At 40.0% G+C, this 19473-nt stretch overlaps 1 protein-coding gene across 2 annotated transcripts in view; it reads right to left on the bottom strand.

Annotated features, from left to right (window-relative positions):
• The window catches only part of CPQ (carboxypeptidase Q), a 165640-nt gene that overhangs the window by 39345 nt on the left and 106822 nt on the right, over nucleotides 1–19473 (bottom strand). For both annotated transcript variants that reach the window (XM_057400512.1, XM_057400511.1), the window contains exons 5-6: nucleotides 17103–17214; nucleotides 2239–2330 (exon numbers count right to left, since the gene is read on the bottom strand). In XM_057400512.1, the coding sequence (XP_057256495.1) occupies nucleotides 2239–2330; nucleotides 17103–17214 (204 nt within the window). The remainder of the gene's footprint in view (nucleotides 1–2238; nucleotides 2331–17102; nucleotides 17215–19473) is intronic.

The following is a 19473-nucleotide window of genomic DNA, read 5'->3' as shown; positions in this document are numbered from 1 at the left end:
TTGTACTTGGCCAGTACTATATTGTCTTCATTTCTTCTCCCTTGCACATTTCCACTGGTATGACAAAGTAATTTAAAATCTCAAGGAAATCCATGTCTGTCTGTGCTGAATTACTGCATTCATATTTCTACTTGTTTGTAGCAAACTAATGTCATAATAAGACCAGCTATGTAGATGAGTCATACAGGGCATCTTTCATTTAACAAGACATCTTTAAATACCATTCTTATTTACCTTGTACTCATTACCATCAGCAAGCAATGTTTGTGCCATACTACCCTAATTGCCAGAAAGTTGCAGAAGTAAATCAATAAAAGGTTAAGTTATTTTTCATGCTAAATATAATGTACAGTGTTAATCTGCTTTATTTTGTTATTATGAGTAATGTGATGTCCTATAGTCATATCAATTTATAATTATGCCCGACCACATGGCAGGGGGGCAAACAAGAACAACAAACAACAGACGGATGTCATTTCTGCTTAAATTCTCCGTGTAAATTATAAACTCTCGTTAAGTTAGACTGGGTTTTCTTCACAGAGCACAAAATCCAGATGGAATCTCATCAACAGAGCAAAAATTGAGACACACCTTTATCTCAAATTTTTAAAGGTAACCAAATACCTTGCAAACAACACCCAGCCTGGTTTATATTTCCCTATTTAATCCTTAAGCCTGCTTTTTGACATTACTTCTGAATATAAATTCTAGAGACAATAGCAAAATGCAGGCATTTTGGCAAAAGATGAGATGTGCATGAGACAATTCCATGTGTTGCTGACACCACCATGGTAGGATGGTGCTTATTGTCCAACATGGAAATCTAAAGGGTGGTGATGCATTTCTCAGGAACAGTGTGCACTAGGCACAGAGCATCCCTCCAGCTTCTCCAAACTGCACTTCTGTTTATCAGAACCGTATCTTCCCTGTGCTACATATTCCAGAACATTCAATTCTAGCTTAACCCTGCTGAACACCAGAATACCACTGGTAAATCCAGAGTCCTTAATACATGCTAAACTGTAGCCTGTTACCTCTCAGAAAATGAGAAACAAAGCTCTCTTCTAATTGAGATAGCTAAGCTATTCCTATAATTTGGTGATACAAGGAGGAACTACATTATATATGGGCAGTTAAATACACTTCTTCATAATGGTAAACAAGTTAGTGGGAAATAATTGACTGTTCATCATTTAGCAAGAAAACCATAACCACTGTAAGGCTATCTCTGACAACTCTATTGCAGATGCAAATTGACTGAGTTTAATTCATCACAATAAATTTGGTTCAAAGTGAAATTTCCATTTATTTGTTCTGGTAGGTTGCTTACCATTAAAAACATACTCTTAGGAATTGCTTGTAAGTCTGCTTTCATACAGTAGGAAGTACAGCAGGTGACTTCCTAAACACATCTGCATTCATCTTGTCTCTGCCTTGGAAATATTAGCTGTCACTGAGAGTGCAAATCAGGGAAAACAATAAAAGCTAACTACTTTATCTTAGTCATACAGGTACAGCATAACTTTTCTGGGGGAAAAAATAAAAATCCACACATATTCCAATGATTTATCTCCAAACTGGTTTTACGCAGCTGCCCCTTATGTCATGGTGTACTTTGAAAAGGCGGTTGTTGGCAGGAGAAATAGATGAGACAATACACAACATTTTTATCCTGATAACCAGTCACAGAGTTCATGTGTTCCTTGCATTACCTGAAATCAGCCATTTAAAATGTTCCAGATCCCATAAAACTAATAAATGGCAAAGAGTTCTTTATATTACACATTATTAAGATAAGATAACAAAGATTTTTCTTTGTATTATCTTCTGTTTTAAAACGTAAAATATTAACAGGGAAATGCAATGAAGCAGAACTAGATAATGCAAACAAAATTTATTTATATTGCCAACAGATGTGGACCATTTGCCATTCATTCTCAGGAAGTTAGCTACGTTTGACAGCTGCGGCAGATATCATCATGAAATATCTGTTTCAGAACTGTTTCATGACAGAGTATCTTGGGTCAAGCAGAACATGTATATGTGTGGCCACATCACTTTTTGTTAAATGTAAAATGAAGTTTACATTTATAATTAAAACCAGAAAATACACTTTCAGGCAGAACTGGAATCAGTACTTTAGGCTAGAAAGCTGAACTTTTAAACAAAAATAATATGGAATTCACAAGACTAGGGAGAAAAGTGCTGCCAAGCAAATAAACCGAAGACATGATTTACCTTGTGCAACTGATAATATTGTTCAGCACCTATTCCTCCCTGCTCTTCTCCCGTCCATAGCACCAAACGGAGAGTCCTTTTGGGGTGAAGTCCTACAACATATTTCGAAATACAGTTTTAGTAGTAAATATCCATACATTTGAGCATTTTTTGCACTGGTCTCCACCATACCATGAATGAAAAGCCTGGGTTTTCATTCAGTCATCTCTACCTTCACTAAACACAACCTACTTCAAACAGTGGGGTTTGGTTTTAAGAATACTTTTTGCTTGTTTTGGGGGGAAGGACTAGGGTGTAGCCAGCAAGAAGGCACTAGGAAAAGCGGGCTGTTGTGGCGCTGCTACAGGTAGGACCAGAAGAGGGACAGTAGTACAAGAGAAGCACACTTTGGAGACATACTGTAGGTGTTTGAAAACCATAACATAACTTGATAATTTCTGAGACAGATGCTGCGCTCATTGTGGTGGTGGTCCGTAGCAAGTAATGCGTGTCTGCTTCTAGCAGATCCAAATCAAATTTTCATGAGAATTACCATTGCTTTGCATGGTTAATTTATTACAATTAATTGAAAATGAGCTGGTTTTTATGGGAAATGTTTACCCATTTCAAGAACTGTATGGCTCTGCAATATTATTTTGCTTTTTATCAGAGAAATGAAAAGCAAAAATCTAGAATTTGGAATCTGAAATACAATCAGCTGCTGAATGTATTCCTGGCTTTTTAAAACAGGGCAAAAACAAAGCCATTCTCTATTTTATTATGGTAGCTCAATAAGAAAGATAAGTTCTCAGATAAATTTTGAAACCATCTGTGCCATGACAGAACTGAACAGATAGAAGTTGTTGCCCTTTATTTATTTGATTGATTCTATTCATAACCAAATACATTTGAGACATCAAATCTGAGAGCATGGAAGAGCAAACTGATCAAGAATAAATAGTGTTCTCTGTTCAACATGAAGCTAATTATATTTGAGCAAAAAGAAAGCCCACAAAACTATTAAAAAACCCCAAACCAAAAACCCCAACAACAGTAAGGAGACTATCAAAAATGACAAAGCGTAAATCACCACATACACTTCTGCTCTGAGGAGAAATATTATCAGTATCACTGTAAAAGCTTATTTTATTTCCTAGCTGAACTGGATGAAGTTTACAAATAGACCTGACCTTCACTGGTTTTTTTTAGTCTCGACACAATAAAAATCAACTGAAGATTTCTTTCTTGAAACTACACATTAGCAATCCTTATAGCTGAAGGCAGTGTATAAAAGGAACGCTCAAAATGTGAAGAAAACACTTTGGATTTTTCAATATTTCATAATGAAAATGGATCAGAGCAATCCCAGGTACAGCTATAGGTTGGGCAGAGAAGAGATTCAGAGCAGCCCTGCAGAGAAGGACTTGGGGGTGTTGGTTGATGAGAAAATGAACATGAGCCAGCTGCAGTGTGCGCCGGCGGCCCAGAAAGCCAACCGTATCCTGGGCTGCATCAAAAGGAGCATGACCAGCAGGTCGAAGGAGGTGATCCTGCCCCTCTACTCTGCTCTTGTGAGACCTCCCCTGGAGTATTGTGTGCAGTTCTGGTGTCCTCAACATAAAAAGGACATGGAACTGTTGGAACAAGTCCAGAGAAGGGCCACGAGGATGATCAGGGGCTGGAACACCTCCCGTATGAAGACAGGCTGAGAAAGTTGGGGCTGTTCAGCCTGGAGAAGAGAAGGCTGCGTGGAGACCTCATAGCAGCCTTGCAGTATCTGAAGGGGGGCTATAGGGGTGCTGAGGAGGGACTCTTCATTAGGGACTGTAGTGATAGGACAAGGGGTAATGGGTTAAAACCTAAACAGGGGAAGTTTAGATTGGATATAAGGAAGGAATTCTTTACTGTGAGGGTGGTGAGGCACTGGAATGGGTTGCCCAGTGAAGCTGTGAATGCTCCATCCCTAGTGGTGTTCAAAGCCATGTTGGACAGAGCCTTGGGTGACATGGTTTAGTGTGAGGTGTTCCTGCCCATGGCAGGGGCATTGGAACTAGATGATCTTAAGTTCCTTTCCAACCCTAACTGTTCTATGATTCTATGATTCTATGAAGGGAGTGCAAACAAGGGGTTTAAAGCTGTGTTTCCTAAATGTTGATCTGTTAAGATAATCAAATAGTGATTAGATTGAAGTTAGAAAGATTTTAGAGTCAAAATAACCACAAACGTGTAGCAGCCTGGTTAGAAGAGGTGGCTCTAAAGAAGACAAGATACTGCGTGCAAAGCATAGAGGGGTTGCTCCTGTAGCATGGTTCCAATGGCACTGCAGTTTAAGCGGAAAATAGAGGTGTATGTGTTGTATCACAAAATACAAAGCAGTGAAGCCCAGTCTCCAGCCCACAGCACCGAGGCTGGAGATGCCTGAGAAGGGGAGCACCATCTCCTGCCTCCTCCCAGGCAAAAGTCAAGATGAATTACTCTGCCTCTGGTACCCTAAGGGGAAATTAAGTCCATGACCAAGGACATCCTCTTTGTAAACCCATCTCCTGCTCCATCCTCTACAGAAGCTTGAGAAGGTCTCAGCTCCTTGAGAAAAAGTTTGAGATTCTTATGGCCCCCTCCCAACCTGTCACTGCATCTGTCAATTAAAGCTGCAGAAACAAAAAAGCCCTGTTAAGCTTCCATCTTTCTAGTCCCAGAGATGGTGTATCAGCTCTTCCAACATCACCTGTTTCAGTTAGCACATTCACTTCTGTGTTCTACTGAAATTAAATGGGCAAGTTAATAAATAAATAAATAGACTTTTGGGGCAGCTATTTTAAATACAAAACAAAGTCTACAGAGGAAAACTTAATTTCCTCATTATCTTATCAACCTATTATTAAAAGCACAGCTATTGTGACCAAAGAACATCAAACAAATCCAATATTCACAAGTAAAATTGCAAAGAATATTCTCAATGCACATTTTTATTAAAAAATATGAAGTACTATACTTATTTATATTTTTAAATGAAGTTTAACTGTTTGGCGTGCTTTGTAGAAACTACTGGCTCCCAAGCAAGGTATCATCTCCACTAAACAAAAAGTCTTTCATACCAAAGCCAAGCTATGTGTTGAAAAGGCACGATAAAATAGCACTTGGACTAGAAAACTATGTTCCACAATGGGTGCCCTGCGCAGAGGGGTAGGTAGCAAATTTTAAAAGGAGGGAAAACTGTTTCACAAGTAAAATAGTGCCTCTGCCCTTCTTATCTATACAAATGACATATTATGTGGTCTTAAAAACCAAGCAAAACCAACAATAAAGAACATAAAACAAAACAAAAAAAAAGAAGATATCAAAAGAAAAAAAAATCGTAAAGTTATAACAGCATTCATTGATGCCTCAGTGCATGGATTCTGCCATGTCTCCCCGGTGTCACTAGGATCTGAGGCTGTGTAACTCAAATGAAATCAAATGAAAGTTCCTGGCCTCAGCACCTGCTCAGAAGCACTGCAATCCCAGTTTCCATCCTACTGCTGCATTTCAATAAAAAGAATAGCAGGGGTTTACAGGAGGATAACATTGACAAGGTGATAGCCGGTACTCAAATAAATTGTTCTTTCTAAGCTTACATAACTAAAACCAAAACCAAAACAACTATAGATCCTCATCCAGCTACAGGCTGAGTTACAAATCTCCAGTGGTTTAGAAAAATTAAGTAGCTTTTTTTTTTTTTTTCACCTCTACCTTACCCTTAACCAGGAAATATTATTCATGGTTTACCACAGAAGTGCATTGTGCTGATCAAGCTCTACATTCTTATGGTTTATCCAAAGCATAAAGAATACTTTAGGGCACCTGGTCTTCTAAGTCAAAGAATGAAATAAAAACATTGATATGGTCGATGTATGACTAAGGAAATGTGTGTAATGAGTACAGCAGGATCCTTGCTATATTATACCTCCTCTGTGCTGGAGTGGTTGCTAGCCACCTTGCTGTCCTCAAGTACCACAGACATTTCTGTCATATTAAGATGAAGCTCTTATTGACCTTTATGTTTCTTTTAGATTCTTATAGAGTACTCACACTTGCAGGTATCAGCAGCTAGCCAGGATTAGCCAAAATACCAAATGCTTGAGAAAAAAAGTGACTAAGTGGTATTAACTAATCAGTTTGACTTCAGCCTCAACAACAATGAAGTAATTTGCCAAAAATTTTTCATAACTTACATAAAAGATAACTGTCAGCAAGTATCATGGAGATGTTATATATTTACATACACACATTTTATGTTCATTTTAAAAATAACACAGATATTTACTAAACATGACAGTGTTTACCAAATCCACACATGTTCTTACATAAGTGGATGATCTCCTTGTGATAAGATACTTCCCAGAATGCAGTACAAGACCTGAGTTTTATGTCCTATATACCTTGGTCATGCTTGATAGAACTGAAACATTCCCACACAGCGAAATTGAAATCTATGGTTGGTACAAGCATGAATTATGCTCATCTGTCACATGTAATGTGAAAAAATAAACTTGCTTCAACCTCAAGATAGCACATGCGCCTGGAGGGACAACTTGAATCATGTCTTTTCTTAAATCAAAACGGAGATCAGTAGTGTACATACTAAATTTCCTTCAGTAAATATTTTATCACTTTATAAACATAAATATTGACTGATGCGGTGTGTTTTCTAAGAAGACAGCATATAGATGGCTAATTAGACTCCATCAAGAGAAGCCACTGTGTTGTTGTAAGAATGATCATCTCTTGAAAATATAAAAGCCATTCCACCTTCATGAAAAAAGGCTTTGTCCCTTGCAAGCCAAGGCACTGGGATCACCCACAAGCAAACAGACAAAATTGAAGGCTATTCAAGTTATAAGCTTCAAAAAATAAGGCAAACCACGCCTCAAAAAAACCCCCATCTTTAAGAGTATTACTTAAGCCCTGATTATGATATATTTTTAATTCTCTAGTGAAGCTGAAATTAGATATGGGAAAGCTTTTTGCTTGGGAAACTATCTTCGTTTTCTTCTTAAAATGGTCTAATGCAATGCAATCTCCTTGATTTTTCTCTGTTAATAGGGGTTTGTTTGCAGCATTAAGGATGAAGTGCTCCACAGAATAGCACTGCAAAGTGAGTAAACCTTTGAGTCTGAAGGTCTGGAGTAAAGAGAAATGAGGTCTTCTGGAGAAGAGACATGGCATCACAGAAAGGAGAAAACAGGCAGGTCAGGGACTGAAAAGTGTCAAATGAAAGTGCAGGCAGAAGCCATCTGGACACTGCAGCTTAATCTTGCCTGAGGCTGACAGCATGCCCAGAGCCACGTTGTGCAGGATAACAGGACACAACTCTACCATAGCTGCAGAGCAGGAGCAGCTTTTTAGAAAGGCCCCTGCAAAGAGGGTGCAGGGAGACAGCAAGGCCTGAGGTCAGCCAGGCTAGGGAATGACTGGGCCCTGCAGGGCTCCAGTGGTGGGCCAGCAGCACTGATGGTAGTATAGCAACACTGAGATTAATCCACGACATTTTTTAACTTGTTTTGAGGGAGGCTAATGAGTTTACAATGGAATAGGATGGGTAGTTTTAAAGAAGAGTGGAGGTGGGAAAGGCAAGAGTTTTTAGGTAGAACTATTTTAAGAAAGCGATGGAATATCCAAGAGGAAATGTCAAGGAAGGAGCTGGGTATACAAGACTGGAAGGGAAAGCTGTGAAAGATTTGCAAGTCTAGCAACTAAAAATAGCATGGATTAATCCTTTGACTGGGGAGATGGGGAGAGAAGAGGCAAGCCAAGCCCAAAGCCCAGTGTGATGGGCTGAAATTGAGCCAGGCAGCAACACTTCCAGAGCGAGGGTTTCCATGGGGGCAACCTCCTTGCTACACAGCAGCTCAGGCAGGGAGCGTTCAGACAAGAAGTGCTGACAAACACACTCTTCTGCACATGTTCCCTTGAACAAAGAACTGCTTGGTGTAGTGCCATGAAGTCAACCCAAGTAATGTATCCTAAAAAAATAAAAGGAAACATGCTACTTGCCTGTGTAAAATAGCAAAGCATCGAGCAGAGGACTCCTCTATCCCCTGCCCTGCCCTGATCCTGTTGCCATGTTCTCCAACTCCCACAAAAGTAAGAGGACACTGTTCACCTTTAAAACACACTTCATTCCTTTCTAGGGACACCTCCTTCCTTAAAGGAATACCTTAAAGGTGTTTGGAGAACTCATCACATTGTGGACCAGAAAACGTAATGCAAGGCCTCTCTCCCACAGTCTCTGGGATTATAAACATCAGCCATCATCATGGTTTGATCTTACTTAGTGCTGGCTTTGCTGCCCTGCTTTTTGGATCAAAAAACCCCAAATCTGTTAGACTGTCCTCAGGGCAGATGAGTCAGAAAGTGCACCAGCCATGCTTGACTCTCCATATTGAAAATCTATGCCTTAAAAAAAAACCCTGACAATAAGAACAAGATGCCCCTGACTTTATCTGTGAAGGATTTCAGCCTTTCATCGTGTCAGCCATTGTGCAGATAGGAAAAAAAATCACAACAGACTCTGTGCCCAGGTTTTTAAGATTTTACAGATCAACAAAGAACTCATTTTATCTTGAGGTTCTTGGATAAATGAAAGCTTGCAGAGAAGCAGGACTCCACAGGACACAGGGCAATATTGTTATGGAGGGCTGTATGCCTAAATTTACCACCAGATTAACAACTTTGTCTGCAGTCACTCCTCTGCTATGCCAACCCAGTAGGGAAACTGAAGATTCAAGTATTTGCTAAATATGCATTCAACCAAAGGTTGAAATGAAGGAATAAATGCAGATACAGTGTAACAGCCTATGCAGATATTTCATACCAAGTAAATTGAATAGATTTGCAAAAGGTGAAGGTCAGAATAAAATATGCTACTTTGGGAAAGTGGAAAGAATGTAAGAACAAGGAGTTAGTATCAGGCATATTTAATTAAAAAAAAACAACAAAACCTACAGTAAAAGCAGACATTTAATCATGTTTCACAATGTATCTGCTAGACAGAAAACAACTACACCACCACAGCTACAGGAAATTTAGAAAAAATGTTTAACAAAATTTTTGGCAAGTAGGTTATAGCTGCAGTTATATGACTTCAATTAAACTAGCAGAAAAGGAATGACTCCAGTGATCATTTCTTTAATAAAACATATCTTTAGTCCTCATATATTAGCCAGTGAATTTGGACTCAAGGAATGTAACTTCATACAAAGACTACAGTGAAGTGCATAAAAATCTGTCTCACGGTTTTCCAGTCACATTAGTCACGGGTATAATTCTGATGAGAGCTACAATTCCAATTCTAAATTAGTTTTAAAGGGAAAAAAACACCTAAACAACTCCTTATGGGTTGCATAAAACGTAATTCAGGTAATATCTTACAATTTTCACATGCTTTGTTTTAAAAACATTTCTGTGTTTTTTCTGTGCCTTTCTCCTGTGAAACAGAAATTTGGTCATGCCAGATCCATGTCCACATCTATGGGAAAGTTGACTCATGAAACTGCCCATAATGCTGGCTGAGAGAGGAAGAGGGGAGCTACACATAGCACCTATCGCCACACATTTCTCCCCTTCTTATGTGTGAATAGCTCATTGTCTAGGAATGTAGGAAAGCCTGTAAAAGGTGTGATGGCTGGGATTAGACTTTGTCAACAATCATCCTTCCCTCATCAGGCTGCTCTAGTGGCAATGGCATCAGGCATCCTGCCCGAGGTGCAGAAGAGGAAAATGTGCCCTGTTCATCTACTTGACTCCTGGTATTCACTGGCTCTGGCAGCTCCCCATAGCAAATATTTTTTACATGGTAGAACCAGGATTCCCAGAAGCACTTGGAGGCACGGTCTGAGCAGAAGACTTCCTGGTCTAATGTGGCACACAGACATGACTGAACATGAGCTCAGTGCATGGGACAACAGCAAACACAGGGAAATGTTTACTCTGTACCACAATCCATCACTATAGTGGTCTTTGGAGTGCAGCCCTTCCTGAAGTCTACACTGATTACCTCAACACAGGCAGGAGTTCATTTAGCAATAACTGGTGATGTCTTACACTGCTGCAGTTCAAGTGATTGAAGGGAAAGAGGATAAGGTTGTAATCTGGCAAATTCACAGCACAGCCATTGGGCTTCTTCCAAAGATGCACCCCATAAACACATACCAGCAGTAGCTGGTGGACACGTGCACCTCTGGATTTGGCAGGGCACCAAGACTAGACTAGCAGTGGAGCAAGCAAGACCCAAACACAGCCAGGGAAAGGTAGAAAACACGTTTCTGAACAAGGAGAGAGAGCCTGTGGGTAAATGTTGCTGAAAAAAAATCTGGGATGTGAACAAAGGACCTGGTGACTGACTGATTCCTCCTGTGCTAGCAGAGATGAGACTGAAAATAAACTAGACTGTATTGTCAAGTAGCAGACCTCATCAGTTTCTCTTCTTAACAGGTTGGAAAAAAGGTTCCAGCTGTTCTATTTTAAAAGAGACACAACAGTTATCATGTCTGAAGTTTTTCAGAAGCAAGCAGTGAAATTCATCCACCAAAATTGGGCTCCCTACAGCAGTTAGGAAGCTTAGAATATTATGATTGTAAAGCTAACGCTGCCATATGATCACTTTCTGAAGACATTTCTCTATTGTTACTCAGTTCCCTCAAGCTCCAATTAGGGATAAAAGCCTCCCATTTGTAGCTCTGTAGCACAAGGTGGCTTTGGTGGTGCTCCCCAGGGTGGGAGCAGGGCACAGCACTTTGACCTCAGATGGGAAATGCCCCTCAGCCAAGTGACACAGGAACACAGCCAGATCAGGAGCAAAGAGGCAGCACTGGTTAAAGCTCTCAAATCATCAATACAAACTGCCTGCTTCTTGCTCAGATATGTTGTATTGTAGTTGTATTAGTCCTGAGCAAGACCAGCACAGTTGTAGCCACAGGTTTGAAAAGGTGGGAGAACACAAATACCCCTTTCATAGAAACTGCCAACCAACATCTAGAGCAGTATCAAGTCCCACAGGCTGCCTGTCCAACCTGTATAGACAACTAAAGGCAAAATAACAGCACCAAAATAAATCTGGGGTAATTTTATGCTGACTTTTTATGAGTAGCGGCTTAACTAGTCTGTCACCTCACCTGGAAAGGCAGCTTCTTTTGTAAACATCATGTGGCTCAGGAACAAGAGAAACTGTGTTTCAAATGACACCAGAGCATTAACCAATCCAAAGTAAAAATGCTGCAGGAAATGTCATTGGCCATCTCCAGAGATGCCTCTTTTTGCACACAAACTAACAAATGTAAAACTTGGGAATTAGAAATGCAACCTGAAAACAAGTTGGGTTTGAGATTTCTAGACTGTAATTAGCAACACAGCTGTTGTTCTACAAAACTGGAAAACACCCTTTTGCTCGAGTGCTGCCTCTCCTACAGCTTCCAGATGCCCTCACACCACATCAGAGTTCATGCAACACCCTGTGGATTCCCTTGGCTTGAAGATGGGAACCCCTCAGCCCTTCTTCCCTAGAACACCCCCAGAGCCTTCCCATCACCTCTAAACTACCCCAAACAACAACCTCACTGCTGCCGTAGCAATATTTACTACCTATCACACAGAGTTTGCAAACAGATTAAGAAAAAAGAGGCCTTGGTGCTTACACCAAGGGTGCTGATTAACCAGGAGTTCATCCTGACAGCGAAGGCATAAAAGTGAAGTTTCTTCCTGCCTCTCCCTCAGCTGGGGCACAAATGTGCTCATCCATCTCTCCTCAATCACCCATTTGCAAAGAATACATCACAGCTTCATATTCTAAGTATTTCTGTGCCTCTATCAAATTTAGTTAAAATCAATCAAAAGGTTAAAAGCTGCAGAGGGCTGGGGAGGGCAGCAGCTGCCAGACACAGCTGCAGGCAAACTGTGCATTGCACAAGCTTACTGCCTCCAACACCCTGCTGCAGTTCTGAAGGGTAATTTCTTAAGCATCAGAAAGCCTCAGATAATCCCAACAGCCCTAGCTCCAGTGATGGAAACGGAGTTTACCAGTTCGGACCAGCTCATAGACTGCCTCAGCGCCTCTAAAGATGTCTTTATTGCCAGAAAAAGGAATCAAGAGCAATAACAGGCTGAAACTTTCATCTTCATTCACATAAACAACTTCTGTGGAAACCCTTCCAGTTCTCCAGTTTTTAAGCACATAAACCATGCAGCAGCTCACCACAGAACTTGCCAATCAATGGTGTGTATAAGCTTCAAGGGTTCCAGGGAAAAACAAGTCTGTTTTTATTTCCTTTGTGCTTCGTTAAACTTCAGCATTAATTGGGAGAAAATACCCCTTTGGATAACATTAGTCAATACAGCCGCTACTTGGTGAGGTTTTTTTGGGATTAGCTACTGGCAGATCAAGCAACTGTGAGAGTATAGTTCATATAGAGAACTTGATACGGGTGCACTAAGGGAAGAAAACACTCCAGTCCAGAGATGCCTACAGCCATGTTCTGGTACCAGCAGGTGCACAGGCCAGTGCTGCCATTTGGCTATACATTGCTCAAAGAGATGTTTCAAGATTGAAGCTGCAGCTGCACAGAAGAGATAGGGTTTAGTCTTCTGCACAGGGTGGCTGTGGATAAAGCCATTTAGAGCAAGATTCACCCTGCTGAAATGTAGCCATCTAAAAGTCAGTGTTTGGTCTGAATTTGGTGCCTGGTTTCCTCCCTGTAGAAGGAGGAGAGGGAATGACACCTCCATAAGAGCCCCCTTCCTGTCACCCCAGTGTGGAAGTTGGACAGAGAGACATTACAGCTTTGAGAAGCAAAATATTCAGACAAACTTGAAACTTCCCACTTTTTAGCTAACTGTACTGTTATAGCTCTAAATGTATTTAAGAACTACAGTAGCTCACAGCCTGGCCCGGTTTTTAAAGTCCTACTCTTCTGAAATGTACACAAGGCTTTACATGAATTAAATATTTTTATTCCACACTCTGGTGATATAATACAAAATTATGTCAGTTCAGCCTGGCCTTCATGTAGTTCCCTTGCTTTCAAAAAGGGTCAACATCCATCTGAAGTCAGAAAGTGAAAAGAAAAAAAAAATCTTATACCAAAAGGCTGAAGTTTTAAAGACTGTAAAACTACCTCAGACTGTGCTACTGTTGTGTGCCCTTGTAGGGAACCCGGAACTATTGCAGTGTCTGAAAATCTACAAAAACACCAGAAGGACAAAAAATAGATCAATATAGTACATAAACTGCCCATTCAATTAAGAAAATAAAAGCTAACAGTGAAGATTCAGGAAATACAAAGGCTAACACTGATTTACTTAGAAATAAAAGCAAAAACTGTTAAAAAATCTTACTTGAGGCAAGAAAAAAACTGCACTTCTTAAAATAAAATATAAATTCTATAACCACAATTTTAATGACTTTTCAATGAATTTAAATATATTTGGTCCCAAGCCAATAGCTATTAAATGGCTTGTAGGGGAGGTTATGTTGAAAGTATGGAATGGTATTTAAACTGTAATCGTTCTTCAAGTACATATGGAATTATCAAAATTCTAATTAACAGGTATAACTTGAGTCCACCAGCCATGTCCAAGGGTCACAGTGATATCACGATAAAGTGCTATTAAACCATCACTGAAAAAAACTATTTAAATAGTGTAGCAAAATCTTGCCTTCGTGGAACCAATGGATCATGGCAGAAGTAGTGCCAGCATTTCTCACTACATGATAAAGACTTCATATTCTAGAATTCATATTTCAGAATTCTTGCTTCAGCTTGAAGATCATATCACCACAGCTGTAAGATCACACAATCACAGAATCATAGAATGGTTAGGGTTGGAAGGGACCTTAAAGATAACGTAGTTTCAACCCTCCTGCCACAGGCACTTAGGCTTTGGTAAACTCTGACACAGTTTTTATGGCTACACAACGCACCATGACTTTAAGACTCCCAGTACACTGTAAAAAAATTCTACATGTTCATAGAGACAAGCCAATTGAGTTGGCTTATCCCCATGTCAAATGTGTTTAGTGGGCTAGCCTGAGACTAAATCTATCAGGGTCCAAAAGGATATTAAACTAATTCTCCACAGTTCAAAATATAATGCTTACCCAAAACATGAAACAAACATGAAATTCATTTTACATAAAACTCATTAACTCATTTCTCACACAACCTGCACATCTGTTATTTTGTTGTCCTTTTTGTCAGATTCTTTGTGCATCATTAGATACAAAATCTGCATTAATCAATCTGTTATGGAAGACAATTTATAAAATGCCCTATCCCCCATAGTTATCTACAGGTTAGATGTGATGACCCAGAAGCCCTCTCCCAGCTTTACAGTCCTGCAGAACACTGGTATAACAAGAAGAGCTGAGAACAACAGCTGCCGAGAACAGAGGGCATCAGCAAAGGCTCTGGCATTTCCCAGCTGAGAAAACAGCATTTCACTACAGGTTGTACAGCAAACACACAGGCTACTACCAGAGGAAATCAAATATTTGAACAAGCAGAATGATGCATTTCAGTCATGCATGAAGGGAAACTCAGTGAATAAGAATTATACAATGCCACCAGGAACTTGCCCTTAAGTGACACAAAGCAGTTTACTCTGAATGGCATAGAATCAGCAAACACAGAAGCATAACTATTTTTTTTCTCCTGCAGGTGAAGGGAGCACAGACAATTTTCCAAGAATCATAAAAGAAAGATTAAAAACCCTAAAAGGAGTAGGTCTGGACTCTTCTGTAGAACAATCCTCTCTAGTTTACTTTTACAAGACAAAAAAAAACAACAACAAACCACTTTGTTTTCAGTTACAAAATGATATTCCAATCATTCCAAGGCTGGGAAAGTGAGAGATAAGAGGTTCAAATAATGCAAAATAAAAGAACAAGAATTCACGGGGACGTCTGATGTTCACCACTGCAGTATGAGAATTGTTAATCGCATAACAGAGCTTCTCTACAAAGAGCTCTTCAAGAAACACTGAGATCTTTCAAGTACACAAGTCTTTGTGATCAGAAGCAGGGGAAGCTGGTTTATAATTTAAACTTTGCCAGAGCTAAGAGCAGGAGCAGCAGCTGATTTTATTTTTTAATGAATATGCGGTGCATTCCTCTTGACCACAAGCTCTGGAAAAAGGAATAATGAGTAAAAATAGATTCCATGTGATGAAGGGGAAAAAGCATCCTTGGATATCAACTTGACAATCTAAGAAGTCTGTTTTGAACTGGTTTTGAGTCATATAGTGACAGAAGCCCATATGGAAGTAAAATTAGCAAAAAACTACAGATGAAGACTGAAATTTGCAGCTTGGAGACCAGAAATCAGACTGGCCACGGCAGACTGGGCGCAGCAGGACACCAGACCAAACTTTGGGAAGCTTGATGTCTGAAAAACACAGGCAGATGACTGTGCAACTAGTTCCCCCCTGCACATACACTGGCCCTACCTCATCTTGCCTTGTGGACCCCTTCTCCCACCAAACACACCCTGTGTAGGCATATGCAGACAATACTCTCCTACAATAACATACTCCCTGCAGCCCACAAAGTCAGATGAAGCACATGAGAAGAAAAAACTGGCCTTTCAGATCCCACACATGGGGGGCCTATGCAATCCAGGAGGCAGTAGGATGAGCAAGTCCACACTGTTATTTTATCAATAGCACTACTGGAACACACATATCCAGGCATGAAGCTACCTCTTCCTATTTCTTTCCTTCTTTAGCTACATTTAGCATTGACAGCATGGGGGTTTAGTTCAACTCATACTCCTGCTGAGCAGAAATTGTGGAGGAGGGAGACCAGCAAGTACAGGGTTGACAGCCTGTGTGTTAGAATATCAACTTCATCTACATCCAACTGATGTACAGACCAAATTCCAAAACCCCACCAAGAGCTCACCCTACCGATTACCAAGAAAGATTCAAAGAAGTGATCCCTGGAAGCACAATGTTGCTTTGTATCCCACAAATCTATTGCAGGAGGACACTACAGTATGCAAGGCATCAATGTCAAATGTTGCTTGGTGAGATATATGAGCCCAAAGCATTTGACAGGTCACCATGGTTAAGCCAGATTTGACAGAAGTATATCCTGGTAATGATGACATTCAAGTGTGTGCTTTCTCTGACCGGGATTAGCTTTGCCAAGGAAATCAGCTGTCACAGTCCAAAGCAGAGACCAAGCACACAGCAACATAAAAGCAGCATAATCAAGTACAAATCTGAGAATGCACTGGTTTGATGTTATAGATGAATTTTTTTTTTTCTTACTATATTTACATGTAGATGAAAGAGGAAAGACCAGAGGAAGGACCATTGTCTGGATCCAGTCCTAGTTAGATGCTCTTGAGAGAGAATTAGATGAAATTGTCTTGAGAACTTATCAAGAACAAGGGGTTGGGAATTAAATTGAGTAGCCACTGTAAAGCAGCATATAGGACAGTGAAAGATTAAGAATGCATCAAGTGGCAATGTTTGCTTAAAAGGCAAACAAAAGTATCAGAAGGCTATCTGCGACTTCACAAAGCTTCATCTTCATTGAATAGGGAGGAACTCATTGAGACAAAATGAAAAGGAGTGACTTCCTTCTAAGGTATCTAGATATTATATCTTACACTGAAGTTTCATTCTGTGATGATGGTGATCATGAAGGGTCGTGGCACTTTCTAGATCATTGGCTGATGTGTTGCTTTTGGAGGAAAGAAGGAGTTAACAGACAAACTTGCAAAATATTTATACAAAATATGAACATATGTGCTCAGACAAATGGATAAAATAGAAAATTCAGTTTAGACAATATCCAAAATGTCCTGGAAATATAATACCTTAGAAAGATTTTAAAATAAAATATTTACCCAGATCCTTAATGAGTGATAATGCTTCCCATGATATAAACGCTCCACCACCGTCATCCATAGCTCCCTGCCCAACGTCCCAGCTGTCCAGATGTCCACTCACCAATACAATCTGGAAAAGCAATTACAAGAAAATGTATCAACATGAAAACCCTGAATCAGAAAAGTCAGTTGAGTATTTAAGCATTTTCATGATTTTGTCATAAATCTGGCTTTTTTAATTTAGAACAGCAGGAAGGAAACATTTCAAATAAAACTAAAACATTTTTCTGTAGTCACTGCATATAAATCTGGAATGATCAAATGCATCCTACTTCTTCAAACCAATGTCCAAATCAAACTAGATATGCTGTGAGAAATGTTTGTTTAAATGAAAGATTTTGTCTTGCACAGTAACAAAGTGAGTACTTTCCAGAGATAAAGGTCTACTACATTGTAGAATGGTGAAAACGTCTTCTATATTTTAGCTGTTTAGGCCTCTAGGCATGAAATTTGATTAACCTTATATGTGGGTGCGTAGGGAAGAAATACAAACTCAGACTAAGTGTTCTCAGACAGAGGTTGTTGTTTTACTATATATCTATGGTTCCTGTCACAGGGGACCTCTAATTTATTACTGAATCCCCTATGTGCTACAACAATGACAAGGTATTTTATAGTTCCATTAGTCATAAGAATATTTTAAATTAAAAATGACATGGTAGCAAGTCCCAGAGGGGTTTTCTGCAAAGAAAGTTTTGTGGCTACAGCAGAGTATAGTAGTAATATATATCTCCGGAAACACCAACTTTCAGATCTGAACTCTTCAAATCACTTCAAATGTTGACAAGCAGCATCAGACCAATACCAGAAGTGGGACAGTTCCCTAACTGGACCTGAAACTGAAATGCTGGTGGATCTGTGATTGCAGTGGTAAGGTCAAGGAACGACAAAAACTCTCAGGCACTGTGGTAAAATGATGAAATAGCACAAAAACAAGAGCAGGCAGCTGTTGCAATGCACCAGGAATCTTTGAAGAATTGATACCAGTAAAGAGTGCCCTTGGGATAGGGTGGAAGTGGAAGTATCCAACCTATGACAGCTCAGCACTGAGGAAAAACTGAAGGAGACCCTGGAGTATCTGCCTGTGCCCTGCCCAGAGCTGGCCATACATGAGGGGATGCTTCCCACTCCCTGGTCAGTTGTTGTCAAACAGTTGTGGGATCTAGAAAAAGGTTAAAAAGTACTCATTCTTCCTGCCACATTCTTCTTCCTAAGGGAGGAGAAACTCCTGGCATATCCTCTCAGCTTTCATTCATCACATGACAATTACTCTACCACTGAAAATGAGAACATAGCAAGTCTTCCCTATTATCACCCCTGGAGGGTAAGACCCTGTGCTCTCAAGTGTGCAGCTAGCATCACAAGGAACTTGGGGCCCAAGCATAAAAATCTCTGTTTTTCTCTTCACAAGTGAGAAATCTTAGTACGTTTTCACTGGTTATTAAAAATATTGGACAAACAGATCACAGCAAGGTAAAATGCATGAAGTGTTCAAACAAATGTGTTGTTTCATCCAACCAAATACAAATTCAGGTAACACAACTAAAAGGCCCCTTTGTATTAAACAAAGGCCATGGTAAATTACTAGCCATATCCATTGTACGGATCATATGTCCAACCAGAATGCAACAAACACCTCTAAATTCAGAAAATACACTATGAAATATTTATAAATGTGTATATTATAAAACCGAGAAGTGTCATGTCTTAGAAGCTGGAAAAGCTTGTGATCAAAATCTCAAGAGCAGCTTGCTCCTTCCCTCTCAGCTGTTTCAACGCTCTTTTCTGCTTGTCCAGCCTTAACTCAACATGTGTTTGCTTTCCAGCACAGACTGGTTTTCTTGGTAGTAAACAGACTTGCTGCAGCCTTTATTCCAAACCCTCCCCTCCATCAAAAGTGCTTAAATTTGGACAGCAGGCTCCTCTGTAAGAGTCTTAGATTTACTCAGGAGCTATTCCTGCAATTTAATGTCATGATCCTCGAGGCCCAGCATGAAAGACTGCAAATGGCAAGTTTTCCAGGGACGCTGCCCTACAGTAGATGTACTTGATGTACTGAAGCCCTCTGCTATAATACCAACATAGCTTGAAATGTAAGAAAAGCCATGCCAGCTTTGGAGGTAGAAACCTTTCTGAAACGAGAGCAGAAAAGAAGTGCTGAGCACTTCTGTGGTACTCCTTGGGTTTCGGACACTTCCTGATTGCCCAAGCAGCCTTTTTTTCCAACCAGATTCACATATCCCTCATGCTCTTGGTCATCATGCTTGTAGTAAGCATGGTTAAAGCCTTTCCCAAAGCTTCGCCCGTGAAGCTGAGCCATCAGTATGGG

The sequence above is a fragment of the Pezoporus wallicus genome, unplaced genomic scaffold (assembly GCF_028554395.1).
Source record: "Pezoporus wallicus isolate ANWC-B61680 ecotype Strahan unplaced genomic scaffold, APGP_CSIRO_Pwel_v1 contig_7985, whole genome shotgun sequence".
In the NCBI taxonomy this organism is placed as follows: Eukaryota; Metazoa; Chordata; class Aves; order Psittaciformes; family Psittacidae; genus Pezoporus; species Pezoporus wallicus.
This window is presented reverse-complemented; position numbering and strand designations above follow the sequence as displayed.